The 16,863-nt window shown below is 37.2% G+C and overlaps 1 protein-coding gene across 3 annotated transcripts in view; it reads left to right on the top strand.

Moving 5' to 3' along the window:
• Positions 1-15,399, top strand: part of LOC110280953 (calmodulin-binding protein 60 B) — a 19,353-nt gene extending 3,954 nt beyond the window's left edge. The window contains exons 1-12 of one of the 3 annotated variants that reach the window (XR_008006170.1): positions 9,777-9,929; positions 10,024-10,080; positions 10,256-10,359; positions 10,444-10,555; positions 10,636-10,836; positions 11,044-11,143; positions 13,780-13,846; positions 14,087-14,131; positions 14,229-14,296; positions 14,596-14,725; positions 14,854-15,046; positions 15,157-15,399. Coding sequence is in view for 1 of the 3 variants with exons in the window: in XM_052257724.1 (XP_052113684.1) it covers positions 9,212-9,239; positions 9,899-9,929; positions 10,024-10,080; positions 10,253-10,359; positions 10,444-10,555; positions 10,639-10,699 (396 nt within the window). In the remaining 2 variants the exon portion in view is untranslated. Of the gene's footprint in view, positions 1-9,168; positions 9,240-9,776; positions 9,930-10,023; positions 10,081-10,252; positions 10,360-10,443; positions 10,556-10,635; positions 10,837-11,043; positions 11,144-11,271; positions 11,342-13,779; positions 13,847-14,086; positions 14,132-14,228; positions 14,297-14,595; positions 14,726-14,853; positions 15,047-15,156 lie in introns of those variants that run through there. The other 2 variants (XR_008006171.1, XM_052257724.1) reach the window with 2 other exon arrangements.
• Positions 15,400-16,863: the final 1,464 nt, after the last annotated feature.

A 16,863-nucleotide genomic window follows, 5' to 3' on the forward strand; every position in this document is an offset into this window, starting at 1 on the left:
CACACATCAGAAAATCATTGTGTTAATTGCAAGAAATTTGGTCACTCATATGTACAATGCTTCATTGAGAAGAGAGTTGTAGGAAACAAAGTCTACAATGTTGTTTGTGATTTCAATGCACTTGGGCAACCAAGATGGATTAAATTTAAAGGATCCAAATTAATTTGGATACTTAAGGTTACTTGAAGTTTATCATGCAGATTTGCCTAGCATCCAAGAACAAAAAGGACATGTGGTACATGGATAGTGGATGTTCAAGGCACATGACTGGAAGGTCAACCTACTTCATCAAACTAAATAAGTATGATGGAGGTTTTGTGACCTTTGGAGATGATGGTAAAGGTAAAATCATTGCTGTTGGAAAAGTAGGTAATGAGCAATCTACTTTCATTGATGATGTACTTTTGGTATGTGATTTGAAACATAATCTTTTGAGTATAAGTCAGCTGTGTGATTTAGGATATTTAGTTGTTTTCAAAAGGCTTGAATGCTGTGTTGTTAATGAAAAGACAAATGAAGTGATGTTTGTTGCCAAGCGTTTCAATAATATGTATGGACTTACTCTTGATGAACTAAAGGATCAAAATGTAGCTTGTCTTCATTCTAAAGAATCTGAAAAGTGGTTGTGGCACAAGAGATTGGGCCATGCAAGTATGTTTCAAATAAACAAACTTGTAAAGAAAGAGTTAGTAAGAGGTCTTCCTTTGATTAAGTTTGACAAAGACATCACTTGTGATGCTTGCCAAATGGGAAAACAAACAAAAAGTTCTTTTAAACCAAAGGAAGACATCTCTACTAAAAGACCACTTGAGTTGCTACACATTGATTTATTTGGTCCAACAAGAACTCAAAGCTTAGGTGGTAAACATTATGGTTTAGTAATTGTGGATGACTATACTAGGTTTGATTGGGTTTTATTTCTTGCACACAAAAATGAAGCTTTTTCAGCCTTTGAACCTTTTTGCATGAAACTTCAAAATGAAAAGGATTTGAAAATCTCTTCTATAAGAAGCGATCATGGAACTGAATTTGAAAATAATTTGTTTGAATCCTTTTGTGAGGAATTTGGAATGTCTCACAACTTCTCTTGTCCAAAACACCACAACAAAATGGTGTTGTGAAAAGAAGAAATAGAAGCATACAAGAGATGACAAGAGCCATGCTTTGTGAGAGTAATGTTCCAAAATTCCTTTGGGCTGAAGCGGTTATCACAGCTTGCCACATTTTAAATAGAACAATCATAAGGAAATTTTTAAAGAAAACTCCTTATGAACTTTAGAAAGGCTACCCACCAAACTTAGATTACTTGCACATCTTTGGATGCAAATGTTTTGTTCTAAACAACAAAGAAAATTTGGGAAAATTTGATCCAAAGGCTTATGAGTGCTTATTTGTAGGATATTCCACAACTAGTAAAGCATACAGGGTTTATCATCAAGATGTTAGAATTATTGAAGAGTCCATACATGTTACATTCTGTGATACTAACTTGGTGCAAAGCATTTTGGAAGATGGTGATGCAGGAAATCAAGCTCAAAAGGAGGATGAAACTGCTCAGAATCATGGAAAAGAAAATTCTGGACAAGCTGAACCAGAAACAGCAAATGCTGAAAATTCAAGAGACAATTCCATTTTGTCTCATGAATCTGAAGGAAATTCTGCAGACAGCAGCACACAGAATCCCTTGGTGACTGAATCTGCATCCAAGCCCACCAGACCTCGTGAATGGAGATTCTTGAAGAATTATCCTGAGGAATTTGTCATTGGGGACGTCTCTCATGGAGTGCAAACTAGGTCTTTCACTAGAAACGCAAATGAAGGTTCAAACATTGCCCTTCTTTCACAAATAGAGCCTCAAAACATCAAGGAAGCACTAAATGACTCCTCTTGGGTTAAAGCTATGAAGGATGAGCTTCTTGAGTTTGAAAAGAACCAAGTGTGGACTTTGGTTCCAAGGCCAAGTGGAAAGAAAGTGACCGGCACCAAGTGGATATTTCGGAACAAGTTAGGAGAAGATGGTAGCATTGCAAGAAACAAGGCAAGGCTAGTGGCTCAAGGATATGACCAATAAGAAGGAATAGACTTTGATGAATCCTTCGCCCCTGTTGCCCGAATGGAAGCCATAAGACTTCTCTTAGCCTATGCTGCATTTTGTGGTTTTAAATTATACCAAATGGATGTGAAATGTGCATTTTTGAATGGTGTGATAGATAGAGAGGTATATGTGGAGCAGCCCCCTGGTTTTGAAAATAAAGAGCATTCTAATCATGTTTTTAAATTGTCTAAAGCTCTCTATGGTTTAAGACAAGCTCCTAGAGCTTGGTATGAGAGACTTAGCTCTTTTCTTTTGAAAAATGATTTTCAAAGAGGCACCACTAATACAACTCTATTTATCAAGAACTCTAATGATTCTTTTATTTTAGTCCAAATATATGTTGATGACATTATCTTTGGATCAGCAAATGAATCCCTTTGTACTGAATTTGGAAGGCTCATGACAAGCGAATTTGACATGAGTATGATGGGTGAACTTAATTTTTTCCTTGGGCTGCAAATTAAACAAACTGAAAATGGTATTTTCATTCATCAAGAGAAGTATGCCAAGGAATTAGTTAAGAAATTTGGTACGGAAAATGCCAAACCCATGGGAACTCCCATGCATCCTAATTCCAAATTAGATAAGGGAGAAACTGAGAAAGATGTTGATGAGACTAAGTATAGAGGAATGATTGGTTCTCTTATGTACTTAACCTCCTCTAGACCCGATATTGTGCAAAATGTTGGATTGTGTTCTAGGTTCCAATCCAAAAGCCTTATCCACTGTAGAGGCTGAGTATATAGCTGCTTCTTCTTGTTGTTCTCAGCTTTTATGGTTAAAAACACAGCTTGCTGATTACAAGTTAAATGCTAAAAATATTCCCTTAATGTGTGATAATATGAGTGCCATCAATATTTCTAAAAATCCAGTTTTGCACTATAGGACTAAGCATATTGAAGTGAAATTTCACTCAATAAGAGAACATGTCCAAAAGGGGGATATTAGCATTCAATTTGTTAAATCTGAGAAGCAATTAGTAGATATTTTTACAAAACCATTAGCTGAGGATAGATTCTGCATACTTAGGACTTGTCTAGGCATTTTGAGCTATGATTTTCTGTTTGAAAAGTGCTGATATATTTGCTGGAGCTTTTTGTCTCATAAACAGGTATGAGACAATTCTGGGCAGATGATGAATGTTTCTTTCAAGACAGCGTGTTTTGGACTTGCTTAAAGAGAAACTCAATGTGGGCCAACTTCAAGACTCAGATCAAGAGTGGTCCAAATATGTTTCATTAAATCCAAATCACTTCAAGGCCCAAACATGAATGTTACAATTTTTTGTGTGGCCTGTGTGTTTATTTTTTTGTCCAAAAAGGATTTACAGTGTGATTTGATTTTTAAAGTTTTTTTTGAAAATTTAATATTTTAAATCAAATCAAATCTTTCTCTTATGATGCCATGTCTTTTCAAATCTTTTCAATTGATGATGCAGTTGCATGGTTTTGGAAACTTGCTTTTGGGTTCGATTACCAACACTCCCTCCTTCCCTCCATAACTCCTCCTCAACCCTTCGGTTTCTTCCCTCTCACACCGCTATCTCTCTTCCATCAAAAGCATCAATTTAACCAAAATGAGGAAGAAAGTCATTGCCAAAAGAGCACCTCGTGAGAAAATCCATAAACTTCCAGGTTTTCTTAGGCCATCAACCCGTTCTCAAGACACCACCTTCACTCCCTCACCTTCTCCTCCTACCTCTCCTCCTCGCTGTGACCCCATGGCTCGGACCAAGAACACTCCAAGGTATCCTGCTCCTGCCAAACCGACGCCACCTTCGAAGGCAACGCCATCCAAACCAAGCTCTACAAAACCTAGTTCATCCAAGGGTAAGCGTCCTGCTGTTGAAGAACCTGTTCCTGAGACTGCAAAACCTAATTCAATGTCTGTTCCTGTGCGTTCACAAAGAGGTAACCCTCACCCTTTCAAATCTGTTAGCGAACCAGACATTGATCCCTTTGCTCACAAATCACACTTTATGACATCTCACTCAGACTATAACCCCCATCGTTTCAAATCTGCCATGAACCATGACTTTTATGAGGGAGTTATTGATGACGTCATCTATGTCCCTCTTTTCTTGCTGATTTACTTGATTTGAAAAAGAAAGGATTTCCTTTTGTTGAAAATCTGGAATTTTTAGACTGGAATCACCTTTTCAAAATCAAAAAACCAGTATATCCTAAGTTAGTCAAAGAATTTTATGCAAACATGACTTACCATGAAGGAAGTGTGCATTCTTATGTTAAGGGCAGAGACATTATCTTGAATAATGAGACAATCAGTGACTCCTTGAAGTACACTGATGTAGGGCCGTGTGCTTATACATCTGTGAAGTGGGATGAAGGTGTTGGTATCTCTTACCATGATGCTCTTTCTCACATTTGTGAACATGTTTCTTTAATTGATGGCATCACACCCACTCACAAAGCCCTAGGATATGAACGTGCTCAGTTGCATCGTATTATCAACCACATTTTAATTCCTCAAAGTGGTTCATATCAAAGGGTTTCTTACACGGACACACTTGTTTTGTATGCCCTAATCACTAAAACAGAAATCTCTTTTGCCTATTTGATGGCTAGATACATGTTTGATTCTGTTAGAAGTGTAAAAGATAAAGCACTACCTTATGGCATGTTTTTGACTTGCATATTTGAGACTTTTGGTGTTGACTTGTCAAATGAGGCTTATGAAAATAAACATTCATACCTAAAAGGGGGTGGTTCAGTGAAACAGCAAAAAGGGCCAACTAGATCTGAGAGAGTGGTCTTAGATGATGATGATGAAGAGTACATACCAGATGACTCTCCTCCTCCTTCCACTGAGGGTACTTCCATTTCCACTGGGAAGAAATCAGCTCTGCTGAATGTAGTCAAAGATGTTGCTCAAGAGTTTGTCTCCCAGTCAAATCATTTGATTGCCATGAGTAAGGAACAAAGAAAGCTAGCTAGCAAGCATGAGAACTTCCTGAAGAAATCAAGAGATAGGGTGGCTGTGCTTATGAAATTCATTGATAACATGAATGAGGATGAAGATCAGGCCACTGAAGATGAAGAGAAAGATGGATCAGAAGGGGATAATTCTGATGCCTAAAATTTGTCTCATGAAAACTGCTGCTGCTGCTCTCTTTTTGTCTCATGATTTCTGTTTCTTTTGTTACTTTTGCACTGTTTCATTTTGGATGACTGTAATAACTTTTAATTTTCCTACACTTTTGACAGTTTATTTAGTGCTTTGTTATGTGCTCTAACTCTTTTCTGCAGGGTACAAGACTTCCTTTTGTTGGTCTTTTTCTCATCCGCCCTTGATGACAAAAGGGGGAGTAATAGGAGCAATAACAATAGCTGTTTGATTATTTTTGTGAACTTTGTTTGATAGATATTGTGAACTGTTGTGAATGAGGCTGGAAACTTGCTTTATGATATGTTGCTATCTGACTCTGACCCTGATGTATTAAAATTTTTTGGCAATTTAAACTGTCACTGTTTGCTATACTTTTGGTTGGTACATAAGCATCTGTTTAATTCCATAAGAAGCATATGTAAACAGGAAAGAAGAAAAGAGCATCAATCCAGGGGGAGCAACATAAAAGCAAATCAAAGGGAGTTTCTAAACCTTACTTCACTTCCTTTTGATTATTGCTTAAATCATGTTTGTCATCAAGGGGGAGATTGTTGAGTTAAGAAATTAACTAAATTAATTAGTGATGACAAACATTATTTTTGGGAAAAATAAATAATTAGTGTTGATCAATTTTAATGGCATATTACTAATTATTTATTTCATGTTGCAGGCCAAATTCATTTAAGCAGCCCAAATGGTATAAAGACAATATAGCAAGGCTGATGGGTAAAGCCCAAACAAAAGCAAAAGATAGAAGCCAAAGAAATTAGATGGGCCAAACGGGTTACATAAACCAAACCAATCCAAGCCCGAATTGATTTTCAAATCCCACCATATTGCTCCAACCAAAGCAACATTCTCCTCCTCTCAAATCAAGTCAAATCAAACCTTCAGAAAAGTAAGAAAGAGAAAGAGCTTCTTCACCAAACAAAACACCAAAGAAGCAAAAGAGAGAAAGGTAAAGCTTGACACACAGAAATTAAATCAGAAAATCCAAACAAAATCAAGCTTAGGTTAAAGGTAATCCATCTCATTTTGCTTGCATCAAATCTTCTTCTCTTCTTCCCAACTCTCTGCTATATCTGAAAATGGCATTCAAGGAAAAGTGGTTCTCTGCCCTATTCTGTTTCACATCTACGGTCACAAGTGATACTTGGGGACCAAGTAGTTTTTCTATGGCTAAGATCAAGCTGACCGTGAAAAGATTTCTATGGTTACTGCTTTGTGGCTTTCGGTCAAGATGAGGAAGTCAGAGGGAAAGTTTCTACTCTGATGATTAAGGAGAAAAAGTGAATCTGTGGTTGGTGAAGCTCAGGGGCGGAGCTAGGCTAACTATTTAGGGGGGCGGTGTTATAATTTATATTACTATTTCTATTGATAAAATTAAAAAAATATATATATATATATAATCTCAATCAAAATAAGACAATAATATATAAAAATTACTACTTACAGTTTTGTATCATGAAAAGGCTATACCAGTATGAAGAACTAAATCAGAGGCTTGCTAATCTGGTTTTTCGCATAGCACAGAGGCTGTTGATGAAGTCAATCTCCTTCATGTTTTACTGTTTGTAATGTAACTTTCTAAGCTTATCTTTCTATAATTTCTTGAGAGAAAAGGCATTGTGAAAAAGCTTGAGAAAAAGCCAAGAGTTAAAAAAGGCTGAGAGATACACTTTAGAGAAAAGCCTAGAGTTATTTTCATATTTCTTTAGGTTAGCTAAGTGTCTTGTATCTTGTACCTGTTTGGTATCCCTTTCTTAGTTGGGTTAGCACTAAGAGTGAATAGTTAGGTGTTAGCATAGCCAATGTCAAGTTAGGTTAGAACTTGAGTGTGAAATTGGTGTATGTAATACTGTTAACTATAGTGAAATTCTTCCATAGTTGTGGAGGAGACTGGATGTAGGTTGTATAGCACAAAGCAACCGAACCAAGATATATGCTGGTGTTAGCTTTTTCTTCTCTGTCATGTTTTGTTTTCTGATATTCATGAGACAAAAATAAATTGTCTCATAAATTTCTGCTGCTGAGTTCAAACAGAATCAGATTTGTAACTTTGATTAAAAAGGGTCAAAACAGCAACTAACCAAGGAATGCATAGATTCAACCCCCCTTCTCTAAGCCTACCACAACCTTCAACCCGAAGTCGACCTCCGATCATCTAGGTCTGAAGCCCAATCTGAATCTGCAAAGGAGAGAATACGATAGTCAATGCATTTGGAAAACACTAAGCCATCTTGAATTGTACCTTGAAGATATCTAAGGATCCGTTTGACTGCTTTCCAATGATCAATGGTTGGTGAATGCAGTAGGAGTGTGATTATATTGCAGATATCTAAATGGCTTTGTTGTATTAGTAAAACAGTCATAAACAGAACGGGGGGCATGAAAATAACCACACAATGCATCATTAGAGGCAACAGTATTAAGAGCAGTATAAGGGGATTTATGCTTGTCATATAAGGGATCAGGATTGATATGGAGAGATGAAGTAAGAATAGGAGAAGAATGAGTATTATTGTTATTCATCTTTAGATCTTTATTAAGAGCATTACAAATCTGATTATTACACAGAGCAACTGAATTAAAAGATGTAATAGATCTGTGTAAATTATCTTGATTAACTAAGGCCTTAGGACTAGCAATAGTAGATTTTATCACTCCATTTCTTGGAACAACTAATTGATCAAAACAATAGATTCCTCCTTTATCCATTCCTTGAAGGAGATGATCCCGAGTAACCTGATCATGAATCACACAAAAATCAAGCCAGAATTAAAAAAAGACATGATTGTCCTTTGCAAATTGAGAAACACTTAATAAGTTTTGAGAGATATTAGGAACATGTAAAAGAGTATTTAATTTAAAGCATATATTTTGACATTTATCATAAAGAAGAGATGAGCCATGGTGCAGAATAGGAATCCCATGGCCATTACCAACAAAGACTTGTTCTGGACAATTTGAAATGTCTAATGTATGGAGAAGGTTCGCATGGTCAGCAGTCAGATGATGGCTAGCTTCTGAATCAGGGTACCATGCAGTGTCTGGTAGAGCTGAATTTGTAGAAAGATAGGCTCTTGGTTGATGAAATGATGAGGAAGGTGGTGGTGGGAACGAATTACTGTAAGGAACTTGTGCTGGGGGTGGTGTGTTAGACTGTGCAGAAGTAGTGGAGTTCTGTTATTGGGGAGTGGAGGCTACAAAGTAGCTTGAATTCTGGTACTGAGGATCATATCGAAAGAAGCAATTCTGCACCATATGGCCAAGTTTGCCACATAATTGGCACTATGGTCACTGAGTACCAAACCTTCCACCACGGCCAAACCTACCTCCACGCCCTCTTCTTCCACCAGTTCCTCTATTGAAATTATACCATGGAGTGGAAGGTGTTTGTGCTAAGTTGGCTAGTGCAATTCCCTGATCAGACTTCTTGTATCTTTCGAGTAAATCCTCATAGCCAAGTAAAAAAGACTCAGCTTCTTGGACTATGAAATTTGACATCCGTGACATTACCGAGGTAACATATCCATGATATTCTTCTGTGAGGGCATCCAAAATAGCTTGAATATGATCATCCTCAGTAAGAGGATATCCAATGGCTAAAAGAGAATCCACAAGTTTTCGAATGCTAGCCAGATATTCAGTCACACTTGAAGTTTTCTTGACCGATCGAAGTTGTGTTTTGAGGCTTTGGATTCGAGTTCTTGAGGATGTAGTAAAATAAGAGTGAATGACATTCCATACCTCATAAAAGTGTCTGCAGTTTACCACCTTATGCTTGAATGTTACCGACATGGAAGCCAATATCCAGTTCATGAGGGCTTTATCATTCTACCTCCATTCTTTGAATTTACTGGATTCGTTCTTGCTTGAAGGAGTAGCTGGAGGTTTAGAGGGAGTAGCTAGTTTTGTTGAATCTGAATCTGCCTTTTCTTGCACAGGTTCTTGTGGATCGAATTCGGAAGGGATTTTTGAAGGATCCAAATGATCTTCAAGTTCAAGGGTTTCAAGGGTGAGAAGAACAGCTTGCTGCCATGTAGAGAAGTTATTTTCTTCAAGCTTGCCTTGTATTGGAACCAGGGCATTCTTGATAGTTGAGGTTGAATTCGGAAGAAGAAACACCATGAATCTTCACAACCTTGCTCTTGATACCATGTTACATGAAAGAATTGACTCAATATGACTTCATCAGTTGAAGTTCTAGTAGAAAGGACTCAGATCAAAGAAACTAATCTTGTTGTTAACAATTCAGTGTAAAGAGGAGAGTTTGTGTAAAGAGGAGAGTTTGTTATTCAGAACTGAATTGATTCTATTTTCTATATCTCATATCATACAATGAAGCATACACTTGTATATATACATCTCTATAGAGCAGAGAGGTTAGGTGAGCTGCTGAGGTGGAGAAACAGAACTAATAGATTTTTCTCCTTTAGTAACTAACCAACTAGTCTAACAAACTAGTTCCTATTTGTGGGCTTACCCTCAACAGATTCACCGCCATTGATTTCTGTACTGATTTTTTGTTAAGGATTTTGGTTTTGTTCTGATTTGGTTTTAATTTTTGGTTCTATCTGTTCTAATTTTATTCTTGCTTCTTTTCTAAATTCTTGTTCTATTTCTGGTTCTGATTTTGGTTATCTCTGGTTCTAAGTTTTTGTGTTTCCATGATAGGGATATATCCCTTGATGGACAAACTTTGGAGGTGATCACTCAATCTTTTAAATTTGTCATAGTTTGTCATTGATTAATTAATAATGATCTGCCTCTGATTATTGCACTGGTTGAGTTTGTCATAGGAAGCTAATGAAAGCTTGGATGAAGTGGTGGCTCTTGCTAAAGACCTTCAAACTAAGGTAATTTGACATTAAGCATCCTTTTTCTTCTAGCTTATGTCATACATATACATTTGTTATAAATAATGCATTAAGTATGTATTCATTTTATAATATTTTATTTTCTATTATATTTAATCATGTAGAGCAACAAGAAACTTACCTTAACTGATAATTCAAAATGGTTGAGAAGCAGAAAGTTCAAATTAGGAGCCAAAGTTGTTGAATCAACTTCCTCTCGAGCAAGCATAAAGGAAGGTACAAGTGAACCTTTCGTCATCAAAGATAATCGTGGAGAATGTGAGTCTTAAAACCGAATAATTATTTCATCTGGGATCATTGTGCACAAACTTACATGTGATATTGTGATGTCTTTTGTTGTAGCTTACAAGAAACACTACCCTCCATACTTGAATGATGATATACGGCGTTTGGAGAAAATTGCAAAGGATGAAAAAATCCACAAGCGGCTCTCTTCCCATGGAATTCTTATGTGGTAATAAATCTTGTTTCTTTTTATTTTCTTATGATTATGGAATGTCATAAAATGCTAAAGAATTTTTCATTGAGATGCAGAAGTGTGGCAGCATTCCAATTAAGTCATGGACAGCAATTACTAGCCATGCCAAGACTTGTGTGATAAATGATCACAAGCTCTATAGCTATTGTGCGACACAATAACCTATAGTCCTGCTATTCAATTCCATCTACATCCTTGTAGGAGTATTCAACGGGCAAAATTATTGTTCACCTGATGCACTCACTCCAAAGGAGAAAGTATGCATTTAAATTCTATTCTGAATTGTCTACTACATATAATTTTAAAGAACATGTTTCTGGGACAGAAATGAATAAGTCAATCCTTCATTTGCGGAATTTGGTGGAAACCATGAAATAGTATCTATGCACAGATACAAACTATGAAATAGTGTATACTAATCCGAATAGTTCTAGTTTAATCCTTTTCTCTTCCAAATAATTTAGGCGGAGAGAAAGTACAGATGTTGAAGACTTGTTCATAGCTCACATTGTTGGAATGGACACAATGGCTCGTGGATTCAAGAATGCTGCTAAGTTAATTGAGGTACCATTGCTTACACCTATTTATCAATATTTTTCTAATTTAGATCTAGAGACTCCATGTCAAAACTTCACTCATAAATCATACTAATTTTTTCTTTTTAATTTCCATTATATTATACTTGACCAAAGGATGATTCCCTTGCTCAGTTTGTTAAAAAGCGACCAGATTTTTGACACTAACCTAGGTGTTCAGATAGAGGTACATTTTTCTTTAAAAAAAAATTCTTCCTCTCTGTTTAATGCTTTTTAATTTTGGGAGTTAATGGTTTGATTGGAGATAGTGCTGCCTTAGAATGGTAAAACTGACTTTGAATTACTTGAGAAGAAAGTCAAAGAAATAGATGAGCCTAAAGTAGCTTCAGGTAATTCACTAATTTATGCACTTTGGTAAGCTTTTCTTTTTGTTTCCTCATCAATGAACTTGGTAAGGTTTTTATGATGTAAGCTTTTTATGATGAGAAATTGTATTTGTATCATTTTCCTTTTCTTTTAACCCTAAGTGTACAAACTTCTTTGTTTTTAATATTAAAAGAGAAATATTTTACATTTTTTGTTTGTCTTCCTGTCACTTTATATACTAAAAGAGACAATATATACAAAATGTGTAAATACGAAATGGTGAATATAATCATCAAGGTTGCGAGAACCGGACTGGTTATTGAACCGGTCAAGTAACTGGTTCAATGGTTCAATGGTCCAACTGGGGTCGAACCGTGATCGAACCGGTTTAATTAAATATACAGTAAAATTATAAAAAAAATTTAATATATAATCAAAAATTGAATATAGCATTCAAAAATTAAACAGGTTTTCAACTAAATAAAGACACTACTCATTAATAATCATAATCATCATTAAGTATTCCATTGTTCCTATCATAAAGACAATCCATATTACAAAATTTGATGTAACATTCAAAAATCCAGAATTACAGAATCCATAATCCAAAATATTCTATATAGCATTCAAAGTAAAAAATAAAAACTGAAAAGCAGATTTTGAGTGGATATCAAATTGCAAAAGAACTTTTGTACTTTCTGTAACAAACAAACCACACAAGCAATTAGCATCCATTGAAAATATAATCATTTGTTCCTAGCAAAGTTCTGTTACAGGGTTTGGACCAACAATGAGCTTGAACAATTGAACACACACTTATCTTCAATTGAAAACAAGATCATTCATTCATAACAAGATCATCCATTGAAAACTCTTCTTCCAATATCAAATCATAGATAAATCCTCAATTGCATATTGACACATTTATTCCCAGCAAAGTACCATCAACAACTCAGAATTAGTAAGAATTAGAAAAAATCAGGAACCAACAACTCAAAAATCAAAATTAGTATAATAAAACAAAGCTCATAAATCAGAATCAATCTAACAAGCCAAGTTTTTTTTAAGTTTAACTAATTTCACTTGGCAACAAGCCAACAACTAGTAAATTAACTTAGAATTAGAAAAAATAACACAAAAATAACTCAAAAAATTACCAATAATCAACAATAATTAACCAGAGGTCAGAACAAAACAACAACAATAATCCAGCTCTGTTAACAACAATAAACAGCGAAAAAAATTAACTCAGAAAACAACTAATTAGCCCAGAATTAACAATTACCATCAACAATCAACAAAATTATTTTAAAAAATTTAACTTAAAAAAAATTATCAAAAATCAGACAAATTAACAAGAATAATTAACTCAGAAGTATATATTAATCATAATTAATTTCAGAAAAAAAAAGGACTGAAGAAGCACCAGAGGAGTGCTCACTGGAGAAGACAAGACAGCCGAGCAACAGAGACGTCCGAGAGGAGGTGATGGCCGAGCAGTTAAACGGAGGTGACGGCGAGGAGGACAAGCGAGCAGAGACGTTCGCGTTTCGCGTGAGACAGAGTGAGATCGGAGAGGGAGAGAGAGCGAGCTTGAAGAGATAGAAGCCAAGCAGAGACGTCCGGGACGGCGACGAGAACAAGGCCAACGATGGCACCTTCTGTCGCTGCCGACGACGACGATCACAGAGGTGGGCTTCACGACGAGCACAGAGACAGTGAGGAGGAGAAGAGTAGCGGCAGTTGATGGCGCTTCACGACGAGCACAGAGAAGGGGAGGAAGAAAAGAGTGGCGGCGTCTAGGGCTCACGGTGGCTAGTGGGGTTTCACGACGAGTAGGCGGGATGGGGGCTGACGATGGCGACAGTGTTTGCTCTGCTAGGGTTAGGGAGTGAGGGAATTGGGACTGGGAGTGAGGGAATTGGAAAGAAGGGAATTGGGTCTGGTGGGTTACCGTGGGTGTTAGTATAGTTAGCCTTTCTTTTCTTTTTTTTTTTTAATTTTATAAGAGACAAAACGACGCCATTTTGTTCTTTTATTTTTAAACCAAAAACCGTTAAAAAACTGGACGGTTCTTCCGGTTCACCGATTAACTGCCGGTTCGACCTTTTTTAACTGGTTTTTTATCAGACGGTTTCTGACCTTATCCGGACCGATTAAGTGACCGATTCCCGGTTAATCCGGTTGAACCGGCCGGTCCGGTTCGGTTTTCAAAACCATAATTCTTCTATAATCATAATTTCTCTTCTCTCACAATTACATTAATATGAGGTATCTTTTGAATTTTTGCAAGGGCAGATATCAGCCTGATCCAGTATCAGTGGTGATGGGAGGCCCAAGCACCATACTTGCCTATAGATGGAAGGTAAGAAACTTTGTTAAAATGGAATCTCCAACTTTCCTCACTTGAGTGGTTTATTCCCATATAATTTTACTCATTTCTTCGTTAAAAAGAAATTAACAACTTCGTTGTCTTCTTTCTGTAATTATTGCTGCTGCTTTTTTCTTTCCTTTTTCCTTTTTATGTTATTGTTTCGGTTGGTATATATTTTATATTTTATATTTTAAGTTTTCTTCTCCCTAACATTCTTCTTTGGCTGAGAAGCATGACAAGGATTTCATAGAGTTAAGTTTACAAGACAGCGAGAAAGTGAGTATAAATGTTAGTTTTCTAGGTCAGATAGAAATTTTCAGTGTCATAACATAGTACTGAAGTAGTATATTTGGTTGTTCTTGTTGATGAACAGATAGAAGGTATTGTGCTGTGTGAAGGTGTTTAGAAGGGCCTCCAATCCTTATTGAGTTTGTGTAGCGGGTAATTGGTTTCTGTAGCACTCTTTAATATAAATTTTGGTAATAGATTTTGCCAATAAGTGAGAAAGATCCAAAATAATAAGGTTCTAGTTGGTTACTTGGTTCCAATTTTTAAAACCTGATTTCAAATACTAAATAAAACTATTCTTGGCTTTTCAATTAAAAATTTTCCCTGAACTCAATCATGTAGTAATTAACTGAGCATTTCCTTCCCTTCTTTCTAGTTTCAAGAATATAATGCTTAACTACATCAGTTTTGTTAAGGTTTTATTTTCTTCTCTTGACGTGGTTTCTTCCCAGTTTTGTGAACAGTCAGAAGAAAGATTAAAAGATCAAAGAGAGGAGGAACTAGAGCAACATCTGAAAGAAAGAGATGCAACAGGGACCTGGAAGGTACCCATCTGAAAGAGAACTAGAGCAATGCTTGAAGGTGGCTCCAAATTTCCTTTCCTTTTGAGTTTTATACATAGTGGTTCCTTCCCAATTTTGCAAACATGTTCTAATATATCTTATCAAATATTGTATCAATTTTTTACATCTTGTTTATTCTATTGACAGGATTCTTGGAGCCGTTGTTGTAATAGCTGCAAATGCTAGTGGTGCATGGACTCCTATTGGTGATGTTACCACCACTATGCTGTGGATACATGGTTAAATATCTACAGTGCAAACAATGAAGGTACCTTTAGGGTTTGTTTGTACCTTCAGCCATTTCTCTAGCTGTTCCATTGGCGCTCATGTCCCTGACTAGGTATCCTTCTATCTCTAGAAAAATCTGCCAGCAAAGCTTAATTGAATGTCGAGATTCAGCATAACATAACACATTACAGTTTAGATGATGTTGATTATTTTTATTTACAGCGAAGTGAATGGGAAGGGACAAGATTCTCCAAATGTCTTAGCTTCCGAACAGATGGCACCTCGAGGACAGCTTGTTTTCTCAGTAGGTTTAGGGGTTTTGATTTTTGTCCCCATGTTCAAGGCCCTCACAGGTTTGCCTCCGTACATGGGGATGCTACTTGGACTTGGTGTCCTTTGGATCTTCACTGATGCTATTCATTACGGTGAATTGGAAAGACAAAAGCTAAAAGTGCCGCAGGCTCTGTCAAGAATGGGAGCGGATTTGGTGTGCCGAACCGCTTTGGCACACCAGTGCACATGATGTTTATGTTTGGCTGATCGGTGCGCCATTTGAGGATGGCCGTCGGATCTCTCTATTTTTTTAATCCAATGGTAGAGATTACTCTTTCTCTTTTCTCCTATGATTGGTTAGTTGTGTAGGTGTGTCAGAGGGGTTAGTTTGCAAATTTCACTTTGTAGCTGGTTATTTTTGTTACAATAAAAAATTAGTTGGGTTTATGTAGAATTAGTTTATCATGTTTTAAGAACTAAATTAATGGTTGTTTAGTGATTCTGTTTAACGCCAAATCAGACATGATAGAGGAGGGCTGAGAGGGAAGAAAAAGCGTCGTGGACGTCGTTTGACGCATACAATATAAGCTGCGATCCGTCACTGACCCGTCAATGGAGTAACGGAGTTGCAGGAAGCTTTCTCCCGCGGAGTCACACTGGAAAGCTGCCTGCTCTCCGAAATGCGGCCTCTGTCGTGACTCGTTGGTTCGGAGGATGAAGATCTGCATAGCGTCCTCGCCGGAGCTGGAAACGGTCACCGTCGGATAACAATGAGTGATGTTTCGGCTAAATGCCTGGCTTTGCCGGAGACGCCCAACAAGGAAGGATCGAAGCGGCGCGGGGATGGTGGGCGACAGGATGACGAAGGAGAAGCCCATGGTGTTACTGGTCGGGCGGGTTAGGTTAGAACACAGTTGGTTGAACTTGGGTCAATCGTGATGGGCCTCTGTAGTTTTTTTCCCTGAGATGCACATTTTTTCTAAAACCAATGCTGGGCTCAAGTGTTGGGCTATTAAAAGTGTTGTTAAAACTAGATAAATGGTCTAGTATGGTGGTCCTTTTCACCGCACGAGCTGGTCCGGTGTCGAAAGAGGCAAAGAAAGGAAACGATGAAAGGGGGTGCAGAGGTGCGGTGTTTGTCGCCAGCATAATGAACACAGAAGAGGGTGCAGCATACTTTATTGGTGAGGGCGAAGGTGAAACTGGCAGAAGGGAGGACTCGTCTGCGGAGGATGAGGTAAGACTTTGCCAACAAATTTGTTTAGTCGTCTTTTTCAATTAATGTATTGCTGTTCATCGATTCCTAGTTCATGGCTAACTGAAAGTATCATTGTAGCTGGCATGGGACGATGCATCGGATGTTGCCTTGGACAAGGATTATGATTCACAGGGCACAATTTGGTAACCAGTCATTATTTTTAGTGCGCTCACAGCTAAATCCAGTGGGAACGTGGGTCTTCAAATTAGGCAAAGGTTTGGTGATGCAGCAGGTGTTTTAGCTTCTTAGAAGATCATGCGTGATGTTCTATATTTGGACAAACAATAGGTAGCTATAGAAAACTGTTTTGGACTGTTATACTTCCAATTTGACCATATCCAGGCCGCTATATGACTTTATTTTGTAACGCGCTATATTTAAACTGGAAATTATTGTAG

The sequence above is a fragment of the Arachis duranensis genome, chromosome 1 (genome assembly GCF_000817695.3).
Source record: "Arachis duranensis cultivar V14167 chromosome 1, aradu.V14167.gnm2.J7QH, whole genome shotgun sequence".
Taxonomy (NCBI): Eukaryota; Viridiplantae; Streptophyta; class Magnoliopsida; order Fabales; family Fabaceae; genus Arachis; species Arachis duranensis.